The sequence below is a fragment of the Ahaetulla prasina genome, chromosome 3, assembly GCF_028640845.1.
Source record: "Ahaetulla prasina isolate Xishuangbanna chromosome 3, ASM2864084v1, whole genome shotgun sequence".
Lineage (NCBI taxonomy): Eukaryota > Metazoa > Chordata > Lepidosauria > Squamata > Colubridae > Ahaetulla > Ahaetulla prasina.
In genome coordinates this window covers 59,417,206-59,445,107 of record NC_080541.1, presented here as the reverse complement: position 1 = coordinate 59,445,107, position 27,902 = coordinate 59,417,206, and the positions used below count along the sequence as shown (strand labels likewise).

Sequence of the window (27,902 nt, the reverse complement as noted above, 5' to 3'; positions counted from 1 at the left end):
TGTAGTACCTACCACACTGCTTCAATGAATACCGCTACAAATTCCAAATATGCAATTTATATATATGGATATCAGAGGAAGTATGTATCTTTTAACATATTCAATTGCAGCATGACTTCTTAAAGAATTTTCACAGCATCCATATATTTTTTTAATTTGGATCCAGAATATTAATTACGTTTAATTTCCATTGTAATGAAAGTTAGCTATGATAAACTTAATCACACTGATTTTCATTAGGAATTAACTCAATATGCCTCAAATGTTTTAATACAATAAAGAAAAATCAAATATGCATATTATTACATCACTTCACATTTTTTTTCTCCATTTTTCTAGGGATTTCTTGGTGATCTATCAGTAAAATACGTGAACATATTCAGATGACTCTGGGACATTTTTTGCATCAATGATGAAAGGATTATCTGGCAGTCGCAGTCACCATCATGGGGTTGCCTGTGAACCTGTATGTGACTCTCTGATACATCACTCAGATAGGAAGCAATATTTATTAAATCCTATGGACCATCATCCTGCAGATCATACTTACTATGCTCAAAGAAACTCTTTTCAAGGCGAATGCATGGCTCCATACAGTGATCAGATTGCTAGCAGCACATTTCCTCGGAGACATTATAATTCCCACAAAGAACTTAAGGATGAATGTGCTTTGGTGCCACATGGAACAACCAGTAAAGGTAATCGCATCCCTGCCAATCTTTTGGATCAGTTTGAAAGGCAGCTTCCTCTTAATAGAGATGGCTACCATACTTTACAGTACAAAAGGACTGCTGTAGAACATCGTAGTGATAGTCCCGGAAGGATCCGCCACTTGGTGCATTCTGTTCAAAAGCTTTTCACAAAATCTCATTCTCTTGAAGGCCCATCAAAGGGCAGCATCAATGGAGGCAAAGCAAGCCCAGAAGACATGCATAGTATACGATATGGCAAACGTAGCAAAAGTAAAGATAGAAGATCGGACGGAAAATCCAGGTCAAATGCGTCTGGATGGTGGAGCTCAGATGACAACCTAGATAATGATGTTTGCATTTATCATGGACCAAGTGGGATAATGACCATGGGAAGATGTCCTGATCGTTCTACTTCTCAGTACTTTATGGAAGCCTATAATACTCTAAGTGAACATGCAGTAAAGCCTTCCAGAAGCAATAATGATGTTAAATGTTCTACCTGTGCAAACCTGCCTGTAAATTTGGATGCTCAATTAATGAAAAAAAGCTCTTGGTCCTCTACTCTGACAGTAAGCAGAGCTCGTGAAGTTTATCAAAAAGCTTCTATGAACATGGACCAGACAGTACTGAAATCAGAGACTTGTCAACAGGAACGGTCCTGCCAATATCTTCAGGTACAGTATATGTCATTTATTTGATTGCTGGTACTGCTCTTGATTCCATGTATATTTTTCACACTAAGATGAGATTGCAAATGAAAAGATGTAAGTGGGAGTTAATCTAAATACAAATTATGAATAAATCTGCATTTTGGTTGCTAAGAAGCAGTGTTTCAAATGAATTCATACACTGAGGAACTGGTTCACTTTCTTAATATCGGAAAAGAACAAGAGCTCTTGAATAATTGTGGGGGATTAAAAAGGCACTCTAGGTACACAAAACAGCACAGCAGGGTCACAAGGAGCTAGAGGTAGTAAAGCTTTCATTTTGCATTACAATCTCAATGGACTGATATTCCCAGGACCGAGATTTGTTAGCTTCTGTAATCCTGAGATCTGCCTTTATGTTATTTTGGTGATGAAAACGTGAAGCCCTTTAAACACTTAGTAATGCTACAGCGTTTTGTATACTATGAACCAACCTACAATCAGTTTTTGTCACATACAAAACATCTGAACAGCCTTTAGGAAATAATTATATGAAGTGACCAGGTTGGTGTTCCTGGCTGCTATTCCTTTAAAATAAATAGCTAGCACTCTGAAAAAATGCAAAGTTGAAAGACTGAAATTATTGAGTGTTCTGATTATACTCTTTGGGAGTACATCAGTGACTCCTGCACAAGCTGTTTGCAGTTAATAAAGCGTCACTATTTTTCACCAGTATTGTATCTTTAAATGTCAAGAATCAGATGTCTGCTCTTGGAGCTATCATACTGCCGGTTAATTTCTGTGGCAAGAACGTGGATCAGAAAATTAACACAGTTTCAGCTGTAAAAGATCTGTGGATTATTTTTTATGCATTTTCTTTTAAAATGGAAATGGCACACTTAACTGTGCATGGACAGTGGAGTAATGTCAAACAAAGAAGAGAGAAGACTATGAGGAAAAAAGAGGTTTGATCAATAAAATATTTTGTTGCTGTTGGGTGGGGGATTGTGGGGAGTAAGTTATTGCTCTGTTCTTTTTATCTGCTGTTTAGTTTTATTTCAGAACGTTGTGTGCTCCATAGTTAGTTCTAGCTGTTTTTAGCCTGATGGGCAGCTTTGCAATCATAATTTTGGACTTGCATCTCCATGTTCGGGTAAAGGATTGGATTCTATTGTCCTGCTGACTTATAGTTTTATAGTTCAGATGACCTAGAAATTAACCAGTGTACCAAGTTTTAAGGGGTTATTTTTGAATACAAAAAGCATTGTATCTTAAGGCGCATTCAAAAATATAAAACAGCTGAATATATCCTATATGAATGTTTATCTCTGCATATTCTTATGTTCTTGGAGGACTATTAGCATCATAAAGTAAGGAATTAAGAGGATTCAGTTGATCATATCAAAATAATGATTCTGTGTTGTATGTTGTGTGTCAGGCCAGAAAAAAAATTAGCTTTATCTTCAGAGACTTGTCAATTGCATAGCTCATGATCTAATGTATGATTGTATATAAGTGTGTGTGTGTGGTTGTGTATCTGTGTGTGTATGACTATGCATGAATGGAGACAGCCAGACAGGCAGACAGACAGAGATATTCTTTTCTTTTTGCATAGGCTATTTTGCAAGGACAGATAATATTAATCATAGGATTATCTCACTGAAGTAAAATTAATATGCAAGTCTGCATATAGAATAGAATAGAATAGAATTTTATTGGCCAAGTGTGATTGGACACACAAGGAATTTGTCTTGGTGCATATGCTCTCAGTGTACAAAAAAGAAAAGATACGTTCATCAAGGTGCAACATTTACAACACAATTGATGATCAGTTGTGTCTTGATATCTAAGAATGAGTTCCACTTAATTTAATAGAGCTTATATCTGAGAGCATATGTATATGCTTGTTCTATTAGAGGGAATTTCCTACTCTTCTTCACTTAATATATAAAATTCATCCTAAATTTATATTGAATGTGTATTTAATTGTTCTTACTTTTTGCTATGAAACCTAAGATTTTAGGTTGACATTTATTTAGAAAGAAGCAAGAAATTTCATTATTAAAAAAAATATGATGGATACAAGGAAGATACAAGGGAACAAGATGAGTACTTTAGATATTGTTTAATTCTATTAGTCAAGTAAAATTAAAAGTTAAAACAGTAATATAGGAGCATAAGATTTTTGAAGGTTCTTTAACAAACAATTCTATAATTATAAACCATACATACTTGCAAAATCATGTCTCTGTTATCCCTCGAAGAAGCCATGTTCAGTAATGTTTATATACAACAAAACAAATAGCAAAGAGAGCTGCAAGTTTTTTTTTTAATTAATTTCCCTGAAGGGGAAAATTTCCAAATAGGTAATTTTCAAGTAAGGGAAATTCTCAGGATTTATTAATAACACTGATCAAAGATTGCTATCTTATTCTGATTATAATGATTTTTAGGTAAATCCAATTCCTTTACATTATTTTTGCAGTTTAGAATATGAAGAATCTATACACTAAAATACATACATTTCCATAACTGTGATTGCTGTAGTAGCAAATAAATATTCAGAGAGAATGAAAAAAAGTATATCAAAAGACAAAAGGAGCATGAGCTTTCTGCATTTCTATATTTTCTGCATTTGCTGCTTTATTTAAGCTTCTCAAGTTTACAGGAGACTAATCTAGCTGTAATCAATGAATGTGAATATTAGAATTAACTATAGAATAGAATAGAATAGAATAGAATAGAATAGAATAGAATAGAATAGAATTTTTATTGGCCAAGTGTGATTGGACACACAAGGAATTTGTCTTGGTGCATATGCTCTCAGTGTGCATAAAAGAAAAGATACCTTCATCAAGGTACAACACGTACAACACAATTAATGGTCAATATATCAATATAAATCATAAGGATTGCCAGCAACAAAGTTACAGTCATACAGTCATAAATGGAAAGAGATTGGTGATGGGAACTATGAGAAGATTAATAGTAGTGCAGATTCAATAAATAGTTTGACAGTGTATGATCATCAGCCAGATAATTTTTCATTCTTATTAATCTACTGTGGCTCTGAAAGCATGAAATGTAGATCCCAACTGACTCTCAGCAGTTTTATTGAGTAGCATGTCTATTATTGTCATATAATTACCTGTCTGTGTCAGATGGAGATAACTTCTAGACATTCTAGAAGTTGTGTTTGAAGATTTTTTAAAAACTGAACATTGATCTTGATAATTCAGTCTTGCTTTTCATTCTGTTTATATCAGTGGTGAAATCTGAACCGGTTTGCCACTGGTTTGCTGGCTGCGCATGCACGGTGCGCGCCAAGTATGTGCTGCGTGCGCATGCGCAGTGCGCACCAAATGCACTGAACATGCCAAATGCACTGAACATGCCAAACACGCGCTTTGCACAGAAAAAGGAGGCTTGGGAAGGTAAGTAGAACAGCGAGGGGGTGAACAGCTGTGCCGCGCGATTTAGATTCACTAGAAAGCAGGATTTCCTGCTTTCTATCCATTTTAAATCGTGCGGCACAGCTGATTGTCCGAAATACCTTTTTTTTACTACCGGTTTACCCAAACTGGTAGTTTTTATCACTACCGGTTCGCCCGAACCAGTGCAAACCGGTAGCATTTCATCACTGGTTTACATCTATATATTTTAATTGGTTGAAATTACTGAGAGAAATGGTAATTGACATGATATTATATCGATGATGTCCATTCAGCTCTACTCTCATATAATCCAGGCAGGGCAATGCAATAATACTTTTGAGTAATGAAGTAGAGGGGGATTGCATCTGACCACAATGGAAATGCTATTAACAGGTGTTTCATCATTTTACAGGAGTGATCTTTTGTTTCTTAATCTCATCATAATTTCACTTTAGATCAGATTGCTGATCTGATTAGCATAATTTTAGATTCAGCTCTGACTTTGAAGGGTACTGTAAAGCCAGTGTAGTCTTGATCATAAGAAAAGCCCTGCTGTACTTTAATTAGGTTAGGATGATTTAACTTTCTCTGTTCCATCTGGAATTAGTTTTTTAAAAATCCAAATTCACATTTATGGAATGGGGGACTCAGTGGCTGGTTTCAGCTGAATTGGGCAGCTCAGTGTTGAGAAGGTGATGAAGTGGGAACTGCACTGGATTTTTATTACTGATTATGCTTATCATAAATTCTGATTATTTTCCTTTATGTAAATATAGCAATTTGATTCTCCTAAACCGTCCTTATTCACTGTCATTGAACAAAAGTGGTTAGTTGGAGCGTGCTAATGGCAACAATGATATACATACTGCAAATAGAGAATTACATTATTTTAAATCCAAAATGTAACATTCTAGCCCCCCAAAATTTTGATATGAAAGTCATTAAATAGTTTCTATATCTAATTAAACTTGGGAAACAAGAATATAATCAAATTATATTAACCTAATGTACTACTATCTTCCGAGTTCAGAGTAGATCACATGGGAAATGGAAACAAAATGTGAGATTGCTGTTAATGACATGAATCATATCTTTTTCTGTACTAATTGCTTCAGTTGTATGATTCAACACCTTAAATAACTATTTGGAAGAGAATAAAACAATACAGGATAGAAAAGTATAGAGGTAGTCCTTGCTTAATAACCACAGTTGGGACTGGCTGTTCTGTCACTGAGCAATGCAGTCATTAAGCAAAACATCATGTGACCACAATAAACTTACAACTTCGCTCCTGCTGAGGTTGTTAAGCCAGTCACCACAGGATGTTAAATGAGATAATATGTGACAGTGACATTAATTTTTCTGTGTCTTTCCCATTGACGTTGCTTGTTAGAAGCTATAAAGCATACAAAGGTAATCATGTGACTGCATGACTCTGCAATGGTCATAAACATCTCCTGGTTGTGAAGTTACCCAAATCTTGATCTTGGATCTCCAGAGACTCTGTAACAACCAGTTGTAAAGTTACTTTTACAGTGCCACTATAATTATGATTGCTAAACACGGCAGTCATTAAGGTGGATTACAAATAGAATAGAATAGAATAGAATAGAATAGAATAGAATAGAATAGAATAGAATAGAATAGAATAGAATAGAATATTCTCATCTCTTTTGATAAAAGCTAGAGTCAAGGTGACTGAACTCCAACTCAAAATAAGCAGAAGTTGGTGACATTTTATCAACAAAATGTACTAGTTATAGCAATAATAGCTTAAAATTACTAATAGCTCCAGAAATCGTATTTATAACTTGCTATTTACCAATTAAAAGACAATATAAACGATCAAGTTATTTTACTTTATTTTTTATTTACTCAGTTGAGCAGCAATGACGTTTTAGACACCTGTAAGAATGGAAACAGTCAAATTCATAGCAAAACTTCCATAATTCAGGAAAGCTGAAGGAAAGAAAATCTTCAACTGACAATGAAAACATATCAAAGTTTATGCTAGTAATTTTTTTTATTTTGCTGAGGAATTTCCATACCCATAGTGCCGCAACAAAGAGAGTCCTGGGTCTGATCACCCACTGCTTAATTGCATATTTGGAAGGGGAAAGTGCTGGAAAGCATCTTCTGATCAAGGTGGACTTCATTCTAGCAGTAAGTCAAACATTATGCATAAACGTATACTCAGGAAACACACTGAGGTTTGCAAGACACCCACATGAAGCCTTTAAGTCAGTGTTTCACAGTGTTTCACACTAGGTGGGAAATTCTGGGAACTGAAGTTCACACTTCTTAAAGTCACCAAGTTTGAAAAACACTACACTTAATGGACTGAGTGTTTTGATCCCTGAGGAGGTTTTTATATAGCCCTTGTAGTCAACAGCCAATGCAGCTGTACATATTTTGGCAAGAGTGGTCCCAAATGGCCCCCTAATTAGTAACAATAGCAGCTGTGTTTTGTACTAATGGGAGGATTCGGTAAATCAAAGATGTCCACCTCCCCATATGAGGTGAAAAAACAACCAGTAGGTAAAAGAAAGTATGCAATGAAAGAGAGTTAACATTCAAAAGATGCCAAATCATCTCAGAAGTTGACAGAATATATCTGTATTAAATGTTCCCATTTAATTACATTTATAGCTTTTAATCAGGAACTAACATGTATTATGGTTTCTTAATATTTGTGTAATAGACATAAATTCTTTCCTGCAATAATATGAATCAGTGCATATCACTAACACAAAGGATGAACTAAATATGCAATATTTTCTTTAATGTTTGTGCAAAGTGAAAGGAAATAAATATGTATGAACCAGGCAAGAAAAAAAAATCTTAAATAGTTGGATTATATTAATTATAAAAAGGGGTTACAATAAGTGGAAGTGAGAGTAAAATCCTTTGAAAGTATCTTCTAGCTATATAAAATGTCAAAATAACAAAGCAGACATTTGAACAGTTTCAAAAAAAAAAGAGTTTCGCAAAAAGGGTGACAGGCTTTCAAAAACTGTAGAATTTTTTATCTGGCAAAATGCTAAGGAATTTTGAAAAACCTTATTGGGGCGGGGGGTGATCCATAAACAATGGAATTGATTTTGTAGCCAGAGCATGGAAGGAACTTTTTTCAAGAATTTGTAATTTGTGTTGAAAATTTAACAAGAATTTAACAATAGATGTTGTTGGTTTTCCTAGCTTTATTTCTTCCCAAGCTTGCATTTATTAGTTGGAGAAATAGTGTTTCTCAACTTTCGCAATTATAAGAGGTTGGAGTTTAACTGACTAGGGAATTTTGGAACTTGCTAAATAGAAAACCAATTAAAACAGTTTTAAGAATTAATTTGTACGTGCCTAAGGTTAACACTGCAACAGAATATATCAATTTCAGTGTAGCATATAAGAGAAAAATCTACAAATCAGTCTGCTTTAAGTAAAACAATTGTTTCTTATAAATGTGGGGATATGATGTAGGAATAATTTAGATTCGGTTTTCTTTCAGTACCTCGAGAAAGAGTTTTGTTAGAATCAACAAAAAACACAAGAATTGCTGGCCAGATAGGAACTGCATGACCAGATTGAATGAAGCAAGGCAAGACAAAGCGTCTATAGTTTTGTGTACAGATAGTACACGATTTATAATTGTAGCCTATACAGCAGGGATGAAATGGTTCAGGTGAACTGGTAGTAATAAAAGCTGCCAGTTCGGGCGTGTCGTGTCCCACCCCTACTCTGACGAACGAGTCAAGGAAGTCCGTAACAAACTTGGCAACGAAGCCTCTGCAGCTTGCCAAGTGCCTTCGAGGTTTATCAGAGCAGGCAAGAGTCCAAGTTGTGACTTCAGCGATAGGGTCCGATATCAGAAAACTAGATAAGACTTTGCTTGACTCAAGGTTGGAATGCCAAAAGCAGGTCCTTTATATAGGCTGTGGGGTGTGGCTCCACGACTCAGCATTTATCCAGGCCTGCCCACCCTTCCTTCTGCTGGCGTCGCCTCTCAGATCTCCGGAAGCGAGGGTCCTCCCACTTTGAATTGTCTTCAGCTGGATCTGCTGTCAGAGTCTGGGAAAGGGAGGGGTCAGAGGGAGTAGGCCCGGGTAATTCCACCACCTGTCTGGCTTCCTGCTCTGAAGGCTGAGCCAAAGGAACACACACTGTATGAGTGAGGTTTATTGGGCTTCTCCTTTCACTCCTTGAATCCTCTCCGGGCATGGGGCCAGGGCCGGGGGCTGGAGTCATGACAGGCCGTTCATCTTCATTATCAGACTTGGAGTCTGATAAAAGGCCCGGTTGGAGATGGGAGGGGCCCGGCTGAGGAGAGGAGGGAGGACGAGTCACAACAGGGCGACCAAGTAATATGAAAAACCTGCTGGTTCGTCCGAACTGGTATTTCCAGCGATCAGCTGTGCCATACAATTTATATTCACTAGACAGCAGGAAATCCTGTTTTCTAGTGAATCTAAATCACATGGCACACTGTTCACCCCCTTGCTGTTCTACTTACCTTCAAACAGCTCCTTTTTCCACGCAAAGCACATGTTTGGTGCGTGTTGGAAATGTGTGTACACACAGCACGTGTTTGGTGCGCATTGCAAATGTGTGCATGCGCAGCGTGTGTTTGATGTGCACTGTGCATGCAAGCACAGTGTGTGTTTGGAGCGCACTGCATGCATGCGTGCACAGTGTGCATTTGGCACACAGCACACATGTGCAGGCAGCGAACTGGTGGCAACCCACGGAGGATTTCACCACTGCTATAAAGTGTTTAGATATCCTTTATGAAATAATGAGAATTAATTTCTTTGTGCCATATACCCCTTCGAGGGCCTAGTTAAATCTCCAGACCCCTGTCAGAACAATCTATAAATGCATAAGACAAAATAAAAAAAAACAAATATCAATTGTGTTAAGTTCGGGCAATGAAGAGGCAGGAGACCAGTGAGTGACAACAGCTCTTTAGTTTATTGTGACCCCAGCAAACACAACCGGCAAAAACCCCTCTTTAAATACTCTTTTGGTTGAGGCTTCAACCAATCAGCAACGTGCTATTTTCCCGCCCAAAATTTCCTCTCAAAGTTCAAAATACATTACACTCCTTCCCTCCCAGAATGCTTTGTACCTTTATTTACATAATATTTGCATGCTATTTCTCTACGTAGTCACGCAGGTAGACAGGGCGTCTCCTAACTCTTTCTGACCTGCGCAGTTCATTCTCTGGGAGAGAGTCGAGCTGGTTGGAGGGACTGTTTGTTCCTCCCAGCTCCTCCTCTAGGCCGTCCGGCCCTGGATTATTGGCTGAGTCGTCCCTGTTGCCTTCAGGAGGAACCGGTTGGCGTCGCTGGACTTCATCGGAATCAAATAAGTCCTCCGCTCGCCTCGGGTTTGTGTCAGCTGCAGATTCAAACAATTGGTAGTCAGGGCGTGGTTGTGTGGTTTCTAGTTTGTTTGGTATACGTTTTCTTAACTGGTCTATGTGGCGTTTCCAGATCCGGCCGTCCTCCATGTCTACTACGTATGATTTGGGTCCGTTATGCGCAGAATTTCCCCCTTTAACCATGTTGGGCCCTCGCTATAGTTGTGTGCCCATACTGGGTCACCCACTGTCATTTCCCTGGTTTTTCCTTGAATACCCTTGTACCCGTCTGGGGTATAAGTTGGGTTTAGTTGGTCTAGTGGGCACCTGAGTTTCCTGCCCATTAAGAGTTCTGCTGGGCTGCGGCCAGTTGTTACACAAGGGGTCCTATGTTGGACGGCCAGGAAAGTGTCTATTTTCGTTTGCCAGTCGCCTGGACTTATCCTAGATAGCGCTTCCTTGGTGCTCCAAACGAAACGTTCTGCAAGTCCGTTCATCGCCGGGTGGAAAGGCGCCGAGATGACATGTCTGATGCCCTCTCCCACTAAATACGCCTCAAACTGGTTTGCCGTGAATTGCGGGCCGTTGTCAGAGACTAGGGTGTCGGGCAGGCCGTGTGTTACGAATAGATGCCTTAGGACTGTGATTACTGCTTCGGCCGTTGTGCTTTTCATGAGGATGATTTCTAACCATTTTGAGTAGGCATCTACTACAATTAAAAAGGTCTGCCCATGGAACGGCCCCGCAAAATCTATGTGAATCCTAGACCAAGGCCCCTGGGGTTTCTCCCACTCTCTAACTGGGGCTGTAGGGGGTAGCGACCTCGACTCTTGGCAGGATTGGCATTTCCCTACCCTGTCGCTGATGTCCTTATCCATTAAGGGCCACCATACATAACTCCTCGCTAAACTTTTAATCCTCACAATCCGGGGTGGCCCACATGCAACAGTTCCAACACATTTTCGCGCAATTTTTCTGGGATAACTACCCTATCCCCCCATAACAGACACCCCCCTTGAACCGACAGTTCTGATCGTTTTTTCGCAAAGTCTTTGAAACGCTCGCCCGGCGCAGCGGGCCAACCCCTTTGCACCCAACCGATTACAGTCCTATTGTAATGTCCCTGTAAGATGCCCTAGCCACCTGCTTGGATGTGACTGGGCCAGAGTCCAAAGAGTCAATTAGCAAGACGGGTGTCCCCGGGGTGGGGTCTTCAATTGTCTCTGGTAATGGGCATCTGCTCAGAGTGTCCGCATGCCCTAAGTCTTTTCCTGGGCAGTGGAGCAATTTGTAGGAGTATGCCGCTAGGAAAATAGTCCATCGGGTCAGCCTGGGAGAAAGTGCCACGGGTGTTGGGCGGTCACCCGCTAAAAGTCCTAGAAGGGGTCTGTGGTCCGTGACTATCTCGAAATCTCGCCCAAACAAGTATTCGTGGAATTTCTTAACCCCGGAGACTATGGCCAACGCCTCCCTATCTAGCTGGCTGTAGTTCCTTTCTGCAGAGGACATCGTCCGGGAATAATACGCTATGGGGGCTTCTGTTCCATTCGGTAACCTATGGCTGAGCACAGCCCCCACCCCATATGGTGAAGCGTCGCAAACTAGTACTAGTGGCAACGTGCCATTGTACTGGATGAGGAGGCTATCGCTGGACAAAAGGTTTTTTACCCCCTCAAATGCCCTAGCCTCTTCTCTGCCCCAGGACCACACAGCTTTCTTTGCTAGCAACTTATGTAGCGGTTCGGCTACTGTTGCTTTATTCTTCAAGAATACTGCATAGAAATTAACAAGCCCCAAGAATGCCTGTAATTCTGTTTTATTTTTGGGGGCTGGGACCTTTCTAATGGCCCGTACCTTGCTCTCCGTGGGGTGGATCCCTTCCCTGTCTATTCGGTATCCTAGGAATTCTACAGATTTCACCCCAATGTGGCATTTGTTGAGCTTAACTTTAAGCCCAGCAGACCTAAAAATGCCCAACACCTTCCTTAGTTTTACCCCGAGTTCCTCTAAGTTTTCAGCTGATACCAATACATCGTCGAAGTATGGTACCACTCCTGGTAGGCCCTGTAATAATCGCTCCATTAGGTTCTGGAAGAGCCCTGGGGCCACGCTAACTCTGAACTGGAGTCGCGTACATTTGAAAGCCCCGCGGTGCGTGACAATTGTCTGCGCCTCAGCTGTGCTGCTATCTACAGGTAGCTGCTGGTAGGCTTGGGCCAAATCGAGTTTGGCGAAGACCTGCCCTTGCCCTAATGAGTGCAGCAAATGTTGTACCACTGAACGGGTATGCACTTTTCTGCAATGCTTTGTTAAGCGTTGCTTTGTAGTCAGCGCAACCGGACCGATCCATCCGGTTTGACTGGGGTTACTATGGGTGTCTCCATTTTGCATGATCGACGGGACTAGTATTCCTGGCTTACTAGCTTGTCTAATTCTCGGTCAATTTTGGGCTTTAGGCGAATGGAACCCTCCTAGCCTTTAACCGGATGGGGCGACTTGGGGTCAAGGTTGAAAGAAATAGGGGTCCATACGCATTGCCCAGGCAATCCTTGAAAACGCCCTCGAACTCCTTCAGTAGTTCGTCTCTGAGGATGACGCCGCTCTGTGGACCCCGGTCACTCCATGCCCAAAGCTCGAACCAGTCCAGCCCTAGCAAGCTCGGTAGAGTTCCGCTTACTATGGTGATTGGCAGGGTCTTTTGAATTGTCCATATTTGACTTGGACGGATGTGACTCTCGAACAGGGATCCGATTCCCTTGGTAGTCCTGCACTCTCAGCTTCTGGGTTTGTAGCTGACGTTTTGCGATGGCTGGCAAGTCTCTCACGATGGTGTCCCAGGACATAATTGTGATTGACGACCCAGTGTCTACTTCCATTGGGCACTGCACCCCTTCAATGTAGACTTGGGTAAATATTTTCTTCTCTAGTCGTGTCGATGCGTGGCCCACTCTCACAGTGGTCTGGTTTAACCGCGCCCTTTTAAATGGACCAATCCCGGCCCGCTCCGCTGCTCCCGCGCTCTGATTGGTCGGTTTGAATTTTTGGCGGGAAGGTTGGGGGGCTCGGCAGGCCCGAGCTATGTGTCCTTTTTTTTCACACCGCCGACAAACCGCGTCCTTGAATCTGCAGTTTTGCCATTGGTGTTGGCCCCCACAACTCACACATTTGTCCCGGTCACCTCTCTCCAGCCTCCCGGTGTGGAACACCTCTTCCTCTTCCTCACCTTCCAATTCGGCCTGGACTTCCTCGCTGTGGACCGGTGTAGTCTTTGTCCCGGCACCCTGCGCGTTTGGCTTTTGCAAGGTCTCCGCCGCCTTGGTGGACATCTCGTGAGCTCTGGCTTCGTCCAGGGCTATCGCTAAAGTCAGGTTGCTTTTAGACAGCAGCCGCCTTTGTAGTCTGATGTCCCTGACCCCACAAATGAGTTGTTCGAGTAAGGAATCCTCCAAATCTCTGTATTCACAGTGGTTTGCGGCTTTCCTCAACGCGGCCATGTACACACTTATCGATTCGCCCTCTCGCTGTACCCGTTGCCTCAACTCGAACTGTTGGACGAACTTTGAGGGTACCGGTGCGTAGTGCGCTCGAAGTGTTGTTTGTAGTGTCTGCCACGGTACCGATTGTACCGGCGTTGGCTCTGAGAGTGACTCCGCTGTATCGAAGACCTCTGGACCGCAGTGGCTCAGGAAGTATGCTCGGTTCCGATTATCCGAGACTCCCTGTAGTTCGTTTGCTTCGAGGAAACACTCGAAATGAGCCATGTACGACCCCCATTTCTCCTTTGCTGGGTCAAATGGCACTGGCGGCATGTAGCTGGACATCGCTATTTTCCGCCTTCGAGAACTGGCTGGGTTCGCGAATTCCTGGTTCCTTCAGCTCTTTCACGATCTCACTGCCTCAACATCCCACCTTCGTCGCCAATGTTAAGTTCGGGCAATGAAGAGGCAGGAGACCAGTGAGTGACAACAGCTCTTTAGTTTATTGTGACCCCAGCAAACACAACCAGCAAAAACCCCTCTTTAAATACTCTTTTGGTTGAGGCTTCAATCAATCAGCAACGTGCAATTTTCCCGCCCAAAATTCCCTCTCAAAGTTCAAAATACATTACAAATTGTGTTACCAAGAACTATTATGATCAAATACAGTTATCAAATATTAAAGAATAACATAGAAGTAATGTAATAATAGATGTTTTTAAATTCATGGAGCCTCTAATAACTATCCATGAACCATATAACTCTCACACTTTGGGAAGCTATATGTGGTCTAGTGGTTGAGACACCAGGCTAGAATGTAAAATATCGTTATTTCTAGTTCCATGTTAGGCATAAAAGCCAGCTGGGTCACTCACTCTCAGATCAACCCACCTCACAGGATTGTTGTTGGGAAAATAAAGGAGGACATGTTGAATACGTTCGCCCCCTTGAGTTAGTTATAAAAATAATAAAGACAATATCAAAACAAAATAAAATATTAGATAAAGAATCAGATTTCAATTCTGACAGGACCTTCCTTTCAACTTCCCAATTCCTCCCTTTCTAGTTGAAAGTTGGAGTCTGTTGGTACTGTGCTTTGACTTTTTCCATTTTACATTCTTTCCCTTAAAAATGCAACTGTAAAGACCAACTCTGGCTTAAAATTCTTTGAGTAACGGGTTTCATTTACTGTATCCAATCATTGCACATACAAAATACTTAAAGCCATGCAAAGAAATGAAAATCAAATTCAGATTGTTTGTATGCTGGTGGGGTTTCTTTTATTTTTTTCCCCCACCTATACAGGTAGTTCTTGATTTATGACCACAATGGAGCCCAGTGTTCCTAAGCAAGACATTTGTTAAGTGAGTTTTGCCTCATTTTACGACCTTTCTTGCCACAGTTGTTAAATGAATCACTGCTGTTCTTAAGTTGGTAATATGGCTGTTAAGTGAATCTGGCTTCCCCATTGATTTTGCTTGTGAAAAGGTTGCAGAAAGGGGATCACATGATCTTGGGAAACAGCAATGGTCATAAGTATGAGATAGTTGCCAAGCATCTGAGTTTTGACCACGTGATCATGGGGATGCTACAAAGGTTGTAAGTGTGAAAAATGGTCATAAGTCACTTTTTTCAGTGCCATTGTAACTTTGAACAGTCACTAAATGAACTGTTGTAAGTTCGAGGACTACCTGTATCATTTTATAAGTAATTCAAGGCAGTGAATATATCTAATACTCCTTCTTCTTCCTCTTTATCCCAACAACAACTATGCTGGGAAGAGAGCTGGGCTAGGAGAAAGTGAATGGTTTTTTAGTTTTCATTTTGAATGCATTGATGATTGAGAGGCAGATTCATATAACAGACAGGATAGTGTGAAGCAGCAGCTGTGGTATTCTTGTCATCTGAAGACTAAATTGTTATTTTCCATGTATTATTTGCCTGTGGGCCTAAACTAGATTGTGTCTAAACTAAAGAAAAACATCTGCCTCATTACTAGTAGTGAAAGAAAACGCAGTGCCAATTTAAGCAGATTATAAAAGGAAATGATGGAGATTTTTTCCCCAAAAACCAATAAAGTACATTCCTAAGTTGTGTATACAGGTAGTCCTGGACTTAAAATAGTTCATTTAATGATTTATGATGGTTGCAGTGTCCTGGGGTCATGTGATCAGCTTTTGCAACCTTCTGATGAGCAAAGTCAATGGGGAATCCAGATTCACTTAACAACATTACTATCTTAGCAACTGCAGTGATTCACTTAACAACTGTGGCAAGAAAAGTCATAAAATGGGGAAAACTCACTTAACAAATGTTTCACTTAGCAACATAAATTTTGGGCTCAATTGTGGTCGTAACTCGAGGACTACCTGTATGTTCCTTAGATGTTTTAGTGTTCAATAGCATTGTATCTGTAATTCTTATTATTTTTATTCTCTACTTAAAGCCTATGTAATAGCTATGTATTCATAAGATTTTATATATAGTTAGATAACTACATATAAAATCTTATTAATACATAGCTATTACATAGGTTTTAAGTAGAGAATAAAAATAACAAGAATTACAGATACAATGTACATCCTTTCTATGTATATACAATATACACATAGATAGGGACGTGGTGGCTCAGGGGCTAGGAGTTTGAGTTTGTCAATCGAAAGGTCGGCAGCTCAGCGGTTTGAATCCCTAGTGCTGCCGTGTAACGGGATGAGCTCCCGTTACTTGTCCCAGCTTCTGCCAACCTAGCAGTTTTGAAAGCACATAAAAATGCAAGTAGAAAAAATAGGGACCACCTTTGGTGGGAAGGTAACAGTGTTCCGTGCACCTTTGGCATTGAGTCATGCCGGCCACATGACCATGGAGATGTCTTTGGACAGCGCTGGCTTTTCGGCTTTGAAACGGAGATGAGCACCGCCCCCTAGAGTCGGCAACAACTAGCATATATGTGCGAGGGGAACCTTTACCTTTACCGTTATACATAGATACATACATAAATAGATATACCTACCTACATACACACACACACACACACACACACACACACACACACACACAATTAGCAGACCAGGTAAGTATATTCCATTTTGATTGTTTCTACTGAATACAGATAGTTCACAACTTGTAACCACAATTAAACCCAAAATTTAGGTTGCTAAGTGAGACATTTGTTAAATGAATTTTTCATATTATGACCTTTCTTGCTACAGTTAAGTGTATCACTGCAGTTGATAAGTTAGTAACACAGTTTTATGTGAATCTGGCTATACGCACTGACTTTGCTTGTCAGAAGGTAGCAAAAGGGAGTAACATGACCCAGGACACTGCAAGTATCATAAATAGGAATCATTTGCCAAGCGTCTGGATTTTGATCAAGTGCCCATGGGGATGCTGCAAGGTTGAGAGTGTGAAAAATGATCATAAGTCACTTTTTTCAATGCCACTGTAACTCCGAATGGTCAGTCGATGTAAGTGAATTCTGATTTACACATTTTTTTAAATTAAAAATATAATTGGTGACTTATACTCAAGACTCAAATTATGTGAATTAGACTCAGATTCAGATGTGGGAGTAGATTTAATGTACACTTAAATACGAGAGAGATGTAAATTAATATGGTAGCTCCCAAAAAATATCACAGAAAGAAACTAAAATAGATTTAAGTACGCCTACTCCTCATTTAGCAACCAAGTTTCATTTTAATGAACAGATCATTAGGCAAAATGGTCACTAAGTGAACATGAGAGAGAGAGAAGAGGGGAGGGGAACAAAGACTACTGGTTTCTCCATCTCATTCAAATGAAGTTCTCTCATACATCTACACCATTGTTGTGCCATTGTTATTCTTACCCCAGTGTGCATTGTTGTCAGGGGCACAAAATTTGATCATAAATGTCCACATTGGTCAGAAAATGAGTTTTTTTATTCCCGTTGTGTTTGTGAATGGTTGCGAACTAAGGTTGGTAAATAATGAGGGGGTGTATGTATGCTTTTTCTATGGTGAAAGAAGGGAAAGCAGTCACTTCCTTGTCAAACGTTTAATCCCTTTTTTTTAATTTTATTTATTTGTCACAACAGTATATATAAGCATAAGCATGAAATAACTATACGATATATAAAAAAGCATATATATGTTAGTAGTGGGGAGCAAGAAGAGAAAACATCGATTTTATTGCTAAGGTGAATGTATTGTCCAGACTCCATTGGAAATGAAGTTAGTTTCATTCCCACTGGATCTCCAGATGATCTTTGTTTTAATTCCTAGCAACCAGTTTTATCTTCCTAGGAAGGGATGGAGTCTTAAAGTTTTAAATATTAAAATTTTTAAAAATATGAGAAATTTTGGAATACTACTTTTGGAAGGAAAATCCAACTGATTCATTTCCAACCTGGGAGAAAGATGCTGTATACAACATGGAGGCTGATTGGAAAGAAAGTTTTATTGATGAAGCAGAACCATCAGCCACATGTGATTATGGGTAGCTGACAAAATGGAGGTGAGAGTGGGTGGGTTTTTATACTTTCTTTGGGCTTTGAATTTGAGCTTCCTGTTCCTGTGCAAGACCATGTCCTTTAATATTCTATTAGCTGTTGTCAGATTCCAATGGGGTCATGTAGGGGTCATAACTGGCTCTATAGGCAAAAGAGGAAATGCAAATCCTAGGTCCTTATCTGAGTTAATCTGGTCAACCTCTGGCTTATTGTTTATTTGAGCTCCCAGGTTTCGGTAACTTTGAAGTTTGGACTGCTCTGGGGTGATGCAATGAAGGGTCTTGTGTTCTGAAAGGATGTTTGGCAATTCGTATTGTGGCTAATGGCTTTCTTGGGTGAGGGGCTGCTTTCTAATCCTACCATTCTACCAAGGAGTTTCAAAATATCCTGTCTTGAATGGATTTCTGCCTGTAGTATTTGCTTTGCTTATGAATAGAGCTATCCAGATACTTGTCTTCCTCTTTCAATAAGATCTTTACCTCTTAAGTGCTGGCATCTGTTATGGGCTATTAAGAAAGACTTGGGGGCTGTTTTCTGTCTTGAAGAGCATGTTTCTCTATTTCTTCTTTACAGAAATATAATATTCTGACTTTTTTAATATTTCCCAAAATACTTCATTCTTCTAGGAGGGGAGGCTTCCCATATCACATATTAATAGTAGATATTCAGAGAATTGGCTAAGTATGTGGCAATCACTTGCAGTGTATAAGCAATAATGCCCACCTTATCAGGGAATGGAATGGACTTTCATGGCAGTTCATATAGGCCTGCGAACTGGAGGAAATCCCTTCTTAAATCTTAAATAAGTGCAATGAACTTGTACAAACTGGTTTCAAGAGAGCAATTCTTGAATAGCCTACTTTGTTAAAGAGAGAAAGAATGAATGTGTATATGGACAACTACAATACTTGTTTATTGTAAGCATTAATTCTCCACTGGAACTTCTGAATTGTCCATTGCAGTGCCATCGAATTATTTGTATCATTCAGGTATAATCTCATACTGTACATGCAACAAGAAACATCACAAAAAAGCAACTCACAGGAGTCCGTCCTGATTCAATTTTCTCTATCGCGCACTTATATACAGAGACCCCATACCAGCAATGAAATCCAGCAGGTTCTGACAGGTTCTGGAGAACTGGTAGCAGAAATTTTGAGCAGTTCGGAGAACCGGTAGCAGCAATTTTGAGTAGTTCGGATAACTGGTAAATACCATCTCTGGCTGGCCCCAGAGTGGGGTGGGAATGGAGCTTTTGCAGTATCCTTCCCCTGCCATGCCCACCAAGCCACGCCCACAGTAAAAATATTTGGATATCACCACTGCCCCATACCAAAAGAGCCAAAACACATCCACCTGCCTTCAATAGACATTTTCTTTCTTACACACAAAATAACTTGTTTCACAAAAGAAAATGCAGAAGCCCCTTACAGCCACTACTAGTAAAAGGCTTTGAAAAACACCATTGGAAAATATCATATTTTCCTGACCTTGTTATTCTTTCCAGCCCAGTCTATCCATGTGTCTTTCTGTCTATCAGCAAAAAGTTAAAATCATCCCAAATTTGTCCTTGTTGGAAAAAACTAGCAAAAAGAAAGATTGCCTTGAATGGAGCTGTCTGAAGCCTGAAGTGGGAATGGCAATTAGGTGGCATCTTTTATGTTGCTGTCTCCTCCATACAAAATCCTCTTTCTCTTTCTTCTTGGTCATGTGAGTGGTGAATTTATTCAGAGAGTTGGGGGAGGGGGAAATCCATAAGTCACAGTCTGCTTATTTGGGGGTAGGAGGTGGTTTGCCTTGAATCTTGATCTTGTCTCATTTCTATAAATAAATAAATAAAGCTTGATTCCTTCCCCTCTGACTTGAGTACAAAGCTTGTTTCCACTAATGACATATGACATTATTTCCTGCTATCATTTGAGATGATTTGTACCTGTTGTATTTTAAATCTCACTGAGACCGACTGCAGCAGTTGAGTGTGGAATAATGAGTCATTCTAACCACTAAGCTACCTATCAAATGATATGGATAAATTTTAGCTTCTTCTGTTGTTTTACCTCTTGCAGTTTGTCATAGTTTTCTTCTGGACTGTCATATAGATGAAATTTTATTTAAAAGTTCTTAGTATAAGTAATTTGTTGAATCAGGTTGTTTTGTGTCCTAATAATGGCAAACTACATAGTTACCAGGGACAAAGCTTATTCAATGAAAGCACATAGATAATTCTCGAGGCACAGCAGGCCATGTAATGAACATTCGAAATTATGACAGACCTGCCCCAAAAGCTACATATTGTCATAGTTCCAAGTAATGTGTCAATTCCGAAGCGAACTTGGCTGAAGCCATCTTTTCCTGTCTCAGAGTTATCACCAACTCTGAAAGGGAAAAGGGAGGAAGAAGTAGAAATTTGGTTCTTGTGGGAACCAAGATCATCCTAACAGATGGCAGTTGAAGGAAGAGAGGCCTGACCAAGAACCCTGCCAGCTACTTACATTGGACAATGTGACTGCTGACATCTGGTGAGGGAACCATTTGTTCTTTTAATTAGGCTAAAACCGTGAGAACTTTTAGAGTTGGTCTTCACTGGGTTTGTTGATATAATGTATCCAATAAGCATGTTCTTTGAGGAATCTACCTGCCTCGGAGTTCTGCTTTTGGCGGTTGCATTACTCAGATCACTGATATAATGCTTCCAATCTATTCAAGACTCTGAGGCCTTGGCTTCCTCAAAAATCCTGTTTATTGGATACATCATATCGGCACAGACAGAAGTGAAACCAGCACTGAATAATTCCCACATTTTTGGTATAATTAAAGAATAGATACTGTCCACCCCCCTTGGGTCACAGGTCACATTAGCCAACCAAGCAGGTGATAAACTCAGCACTCCATCCTGCTGCTGCTAAGACACTCTGATTTGGCCTTGATTCTCAGGAATCTTACATTATTATGTCTCGCACATTGGAGGAAAACATTCTACATTCCATAAGTTCCCCCTTTCCCTCATAAGTATGGCAACTAAGAAACGAAGCAGGAAAAATATGGCTTCAGCTAGAGTCATTTCAAGAGTTGACACCTATGACCCCACTTCAAAGTTATGATGGCTGCAGCAGGTCTATGGTCTTTTGCCCTTATAACCTACCACAGGGTTGTTGAAGTGCCCTCCTGCCTGTCTCCTGCCATCCCATCCTATCCCACCCTACCAGAACCCTGCAGCACTTGGCCTCCTCCCCACATGCCCATCACGCCTGATAGTCACCATCTGAAGCTCTCCAGACCTCGTGTTTTAGAAGGAGGGCAATCCATATGTCCCTATGGCCATGTAGCAGCTATCCAAATGCAGCCATCATTTTGATCTGGTGGCTCCCAGAGAAATTGGTTTATTTTGCTATCTTAGAGAGATCTGCACAGTGCTGCAGCAGCTTCTGAATGCTGTAGAAAGCTTCTGCAGCACTGTTCAAACCTTGGTAAGGCAGAAAAATGATGCAGTTTGTCCCCAGCCCATGCAGCAGTGACTCGAATGTGGTTACCCTTTTGTGGGCAGGACAAAACGTCAGCCACTTTCGGAGCTATGCCACGTGTCTTTAAAGAAGGAAATCATCCCAGCATTCTGGTGCAAGGCCTTAGAGCTCTTCAAAATGTGTGGTGAGAAGGGTGTTTTGCTTGGTAGAATAGGAATCAAGCCTAGGTCCCGGGAAGGAATCAAACCCAGTGGGGATACTAAAAGGCCTGTTGGGACCCAAGGCACAAGAAGTGGAACATGTGGCATTTTGGGTGTGCTTAAAATCCAAGCTCAGAAGAAAAATAAATATTAGAACATAGAATTACAGAGTTGGAAGGGACCTTGGAGGTCTTCTAGTTCAACCCCCTGCTCAAGCAGGAAACCCTATACCATTTCAGACAAAGGGATGTCCAGTCTCTTCTTAAAAGCCTCCAGTGATGGAGCACCCACAACTTCTGAAGGCAAGCTTTTTCCACTGGTTAACTGTTCCCACCGTTATAAAATTTCTCCTTAGCTCCTTAGTTGAATTTGAACATACAAAAATGGAAAATAGACATATTTTATTTATTTATTTGCTGGTCAAATTTATGTAATTGCCCATCTCACCTGAAGGGACTCTGAGCTGCATATAATAAAACCAGGAATTAAAACATTTTGCAAACCTATTAAAACAATAGCAATACATAAAACAAGACTGTATGTAAGATGTTACATACAATAAAACCAGGATCCCTGCATATCCCTATATACCAAAAGGGTATCCTCAGGTTTGCTGGGGGAAAAAACATTTTGAAAGCTTTCCAGAAGCTCAGGAAGGATAATGTTTAAACCTAAACAGGTCTAACATTAAGAAAATAATGGTATATAAAATAGGTAAGCACTTTACAATAATAAGAATCCTGGAAGGGTAGCTTTTAAGGCATGGGTCTCCAACCTTGGCAACTTTAAGACTTGTGGACTTCAACTCCCAGAATACCTCAGCCAGCAAAGCTCGCTGAGGAATTCTGGGAGTTGAAGTCCACAAGTCTTAAAGTTGTCAAGGTTGGAGACCCCTGTTTTAAGGGAAGTCTGAATAATTTTGGCTTCATCGAGACTAATTTTCAGTGTGCGATATGCACAGTTCATGCCAGTTCACAGATCATCCAAATAAAGTTGGCATTTTGTATTTTACTTTATTTTTTTTTCTGACCAGACCAGAAATATTCTATTTTAGAATATTTATTCGGGAGAAGGGCGGTATAAAAATCAAATAAAATAAATAAATAAAATAAATAAATAAATATTTTGATAGAATGACTGAAAACAAAACTGCAAATATTGTGTGGGTGTTCCATAGCACTTCACTCTCGTAGATTTTATGAGGGTGGCTTTGATGAAAGCAGTGATATTTATTGACCTTTCTCCATTCTGTCCCCTAAGTTGTTATGAACAGACAGAATTGTTTTATAAATTACTCTTTCTCCCCTTTTTAAATTATTGTGAAAATCTAAGATTCCATAATTATAAATTATAAAATAACATTTAAGAACAAACTGCACAACCCAGCTTGGTTTTTCACTTTTCGGTTTCATAATAGAAAATGTACTGTATACTGTATGTGCAAATACAGAAGCTGTATCTGAATGGAGCATTTTATAAATGCAATTGTTGGCCATAGTCCCATATATAATATTGATTCTGAAGAGGTGAAAGATTTGTGTTAACTATAATGTTCAATCATTCAGTTTTAAAACCAATTCCTTTTTGAAACTTATTTGCTTTAGTTATCCATATGAGGTTTGTCATTAACATAAATTCATATATTATAACAGCTTTTTTTATTGTTACATCATATATTTTTATTCCAGAACTTCATGTAAAACAAATAAAAAATATGCATGTATGCAATCTCCCTGTGTACAAGAATCTTCTCAACTAACAGTTGGGATTAGATAAGGGTCAACAAAATTCAGTGAAGTGGACTTAGTTTGCTTGTGACAATGTAGTGATTTTAGGCTGTTCCCTCTTTTAACTGGCCACAGGTTCTGCCATTCATTCTACTACACTCCCCTCTCCCCGGAAAAAGCCCCAAAATAAAATAAAAACAAGTATGTTTAATGTCTAGTAAAGCCTATGCTGTAGAGAGGACAAGTATGGTTTCTTTCCAATAAAAAAACATGATTGAGGGAAGGGAAGGGAAGGGAAGGGAAGGGAAGGTATTACTAGATCAAACAACATGTTATCCTCAGAATCTCAAATACCTTTTTAGAAATGACATTCATTCATGTATTAACATCTATTTAATAGTTAATATAAGTTTAAAATCTGCTTTAACATGCAATCTTTAGGAATAAGCACAGATGTTACATTTTATTTTGTAGAATGACTCTAAATGTATAGATTTCAATAAGAGCAAAATCAACAACTAAATAATATTGAATAGCACATATAAAAGCCATAATAAATCCTAAAAGGCATTGATTTGAAAATCTTTACTGAGCAATCATTAGTCATTGTTCTTCAGTAATGTAATTTTGCTTTCTTTAAATATTTGCATATTAATAGAAAGTTCTAGTTGCTCTCCTGTGGTGAGTGATAGCCAACCACTCCTCCTTCCTAGACCTCCTGTTTATTTTCAAACTCAGATTTGCCGTCACGAAGCCCAAAAGAAGCTTAAATGTTCCCAGCTGCATTAAAGTATAGCAGAACTGATATGAATAATGAACTTGTTATGCTACAAAACAAGTCTATTTGCTTTTTCACCATACGAGGTAAGATCATACAAAATTATAAGATATAAGATTCCCCCACCCAAAAAAACCTCAAAATCAGGGAGGAAAGGAATCTATGTTAGAAGAATGTATGATGCATGTATTTATATTTCAGCTGGGGTAGAGATGTTTAAGGAATGTTCTTGCACAAATTACTATGCTATTTTATTTTTATTGTTGGTTTATTCTTATTTTGTTTTATTTGGGACTCAAATTGTATTCAAGCAATACAAAAAGCCTACAGTTTAGTTAGAACAATGTACTGTGCAGTTCATTATTTTATTCATCAGCTTAATTCAAAGTGAATTATAGAAAAAATGATATTATACTCCATGTATTAATGAATGTTATTCATTTTTGTTAACAGTATTAAAATATAATTTATCTGTTGTATATTTAAGAAAACACAATAAATAATAAACATAGTGAATTCCTTGCTAAGAATATAATAAAGCCCTCAGTATACCTACATGATAGAAACATTTAGAGAAATTTTATTTTGGATGGGAGACAGAGAAAATGGGGACCTATGTTTTTTTTATTAAAGACTTTATTTGACTTAAATTATGTGCTTGCAGCCAAACACTGTATGGATTTCATAAACACCACTGTAAGAAATTTGTACTTGTACTAAACTCCTGAGAAAAACAGATTTATTTCAATTTTTTTCTTAAGTGATTAAAAAATATTGTAATAAGGTGAATAATATTGACATTTGAAATAAAAATGTATCATAATTTGTTTTTTTTCTTTCAGCCTTTCACATTCATAAGGAGAAAAAGATAGGTGTCTTGCTTTGTAGGTTGGCTTAATTTCGTTCATGCTTCAGTGAGCTGGTGTGGGATAATGCTTAGACTGTTGGGCTAGAACCAGAGGGTGCCAATTTCAAATTACTACTCTGCCACAGAGTTTTTGGGATGGTCATTTTCTCCTGTCTCTTTCCTGTCTCAATTAACATATCTTACAAGGTTTATGAGGCTGAAAAGGGAAAGAAGATCACCATAGATGTAATTAAATTTGGAAGATGATATTGATCCATTCCAGAAATAGAATTACAGTCTTAAACAAATTCAACATGTTAAATAATGGATTTATCCATTTGTCCTAATGGTTTTTTTTCAGTAGTCATCTCTATATTTATAGCAATCAAATTAAATCCCACACCAAAAAGTCAGTTCTAGGATAGGAGCTTCTTTTTGTTTTTTTCTAAAACTGTATGGAGAGACAATGTTGGGGAGAGAGACAATGTTGGATTAACTAAAATCTGCATAGAGAAATGACTTCTGAGTATTTGGGTCATTCCTGACTGTTTCAAAAATAGACCAGTCTCAGAAGGGTCCAGAACATTCCCCAAAATAGAACATTTGGTATACTAGTAGAAATGACATTAAGATCTTCTATACCTTGTTTCACCAACTCCAATGCCCAACCAGGAAAGCAAGTAAATTGTTGATTTGGCAACTGGGACACTATAGACAATGGTGAGATTCAATTTTTTTTACTACCGGTTCTGTGGGCGTGGCTTAGTGGACGTGGCAGGGGAAGGATACTGTACAGGCTCCATTCCCCCCCCCCACTCCAGGGGAAGGTTTCTGCAAAATCCCCATTTCCTCCCAATCAGCTGGGACTCAGGAGGCAGAGAATAGATGGGGGTGGGGCCAGTCAGAGGTGGTGTTTACCGATTCTCCGAACTACTCAAAATTTCCACTACCGGTTCTCCCGAACTGGTCAGAATCTGCTGAATACCACCCCTGACTATAGAACAGTGTTTCTCAACTTTGACAATTTGAAGACGTGTAGACTTCAACTCCTAGAATTCCCCAGGTAGTCATGGTGACATGGGAATTTTGGGAATTGAAATCCACATTTTCAAATTACCACGGTTGAAAAACACTGCTATAGAATAGAATCTCCCTCTAACTTGATTGCACTGGCTTCTAGTGCTTGTTTCAGGGTAAAGTACTGAATAAATGGAATGTCTTTAAAAATAGATTAAAAAAATCACAATTAAAAGTCTAAGTCTTTCACTTGTGTTACATATTATTTTGCTGTAAAGTTCAAGAGAGGGAAAATCAGGAACGAAAGCTATTTTGGGGAGAATATCTTTACACATTGCAGGGAACACTTGTAGCTATGGAGGAAAGTGATGTACAGTAAATTGAACCCTAAAGGTTAAAAATATACTTTTAAAAAGTATAAAAACAACTTATTTTACAAACGTTCACTGTTTATTGATGCAGAGTGCTTTTTTTTCTTCTTCTGTCCAATTGTGTCTGATTCTCAGTGACTGCCCGGATAAATCCCTGTAGTTTTCTTGGAAAGGTTTTTCAGAACTAGTTTCCATTGCCTCCTTCCTAGAGCTGTGGGAAAAGTGACTGACCCAAGGTCGCCCAAGCTGACTTTGGGCATAAAGCAGGACTTAATCTTACAATCTCCCAGTTTCTAGCCTGACGTTTTAACCACTACTGGCTCCCTGCTTTATTTTAGAAAAGCATAATATAGATATGATGCAAAGGAAACAATTATTGACTTCAACTATAGCATTAAAACAGCAAGATAGATCTCAGAATGTTAGACTGATGCTGCTTTGGAATTAATACTTCCTGCATGGGTCTTCAGGCTATTCAATTTATATATTAAACTTGTATATTAAACCAATTTGAATAAAATGTGTTCATAAATCTTTAGAATGCTGCATTGTCCATAATTATTTTACACTAATATAGCAACTCTCTTGTTAGGTTGCTAGTAAAGCGCATAGATTGTTTGATTTGTAAAATAAGGGGGAACCTCTTTCCTATGTTCCAGTCTCTTTAAACAAAAAACAAAAAAACCTGAATTGTTCTGCATTTGGATCAGTAAAAGTAACTTTCTTTGCCAGGGTCATTCAAGTAATGAGTTGCACATACTCATTATATTTATATTTCTGTCATACCCTAAATGCCATTTTGGGAGCTAACCTTGGGTTGATGCTCCATGCACGGGAATAGGGAAATAAGTTTATTAAATCTATTGACAGAGGCTTCTGCAGCTTACTATAAATATGCCAACATCAAAAAGCTCCACAATTTTGGATTTGCACTGAGATCACAATATTGAGATGCATTTTTTATCTTTTCCTATCTTTATGGATACTATCTATCAAAGTCTACCAAAGAAAATATGTTTTACATTTAAATTGCTTCTCCAATCTTATCAATCAACAGAAATGCAAAGGAAGGGCAACAAATGTTCTCAATAAATGGTATCTTACCGTGCAAGGATTTATCTTTTATGAGCAGTTCTCGGGACATAATTCTAAGTTACAATGGCACTGAATGAGGGGGACTATTTACCAGTCTATAAAGTTGCAGACATTGTAGCATCCCCACAATCACATGATCACAATTTGGGCACTTGGCAATTGGTTCACTATTACAACAGTTGTAGTGTCCCATGGTCACTGTAACTTTCCCTGCTAGCTTACTCCAAGCAAAGTTAATTGAGAAACCAGCAAGAGGTTGAAAGTCACTCCCTGTTGTGACCCTGGCCCAAATAGGTAGTAGTAAACGCAATC

At 39.1% G+C, this 27,902-nt stretch overlaps 1 protein-coding gene across 1 annotated transcript in view; it reads left to right on the top strand.

Moving 5' to 3' along the window:
• Window positions 1-409: 409 nt before the first annotated feature.
• The window catches only part of DLGAP1 (DLG associated protein 1), a 114,582-nt gene continuing 87,089 nt past the window's right edge, over window positions 410-27,902 (top strand). Inside the window, exon 1 of the mRNA XM_058176305.1 lies at window positions 410-1,366. Within this exon, the coding sequence (XP_058032288.1) occupies window positions 410-1,366 (957 nt within the window). The remainder of the gene's footprint in view (window positions 1,367-27,902) is intronic.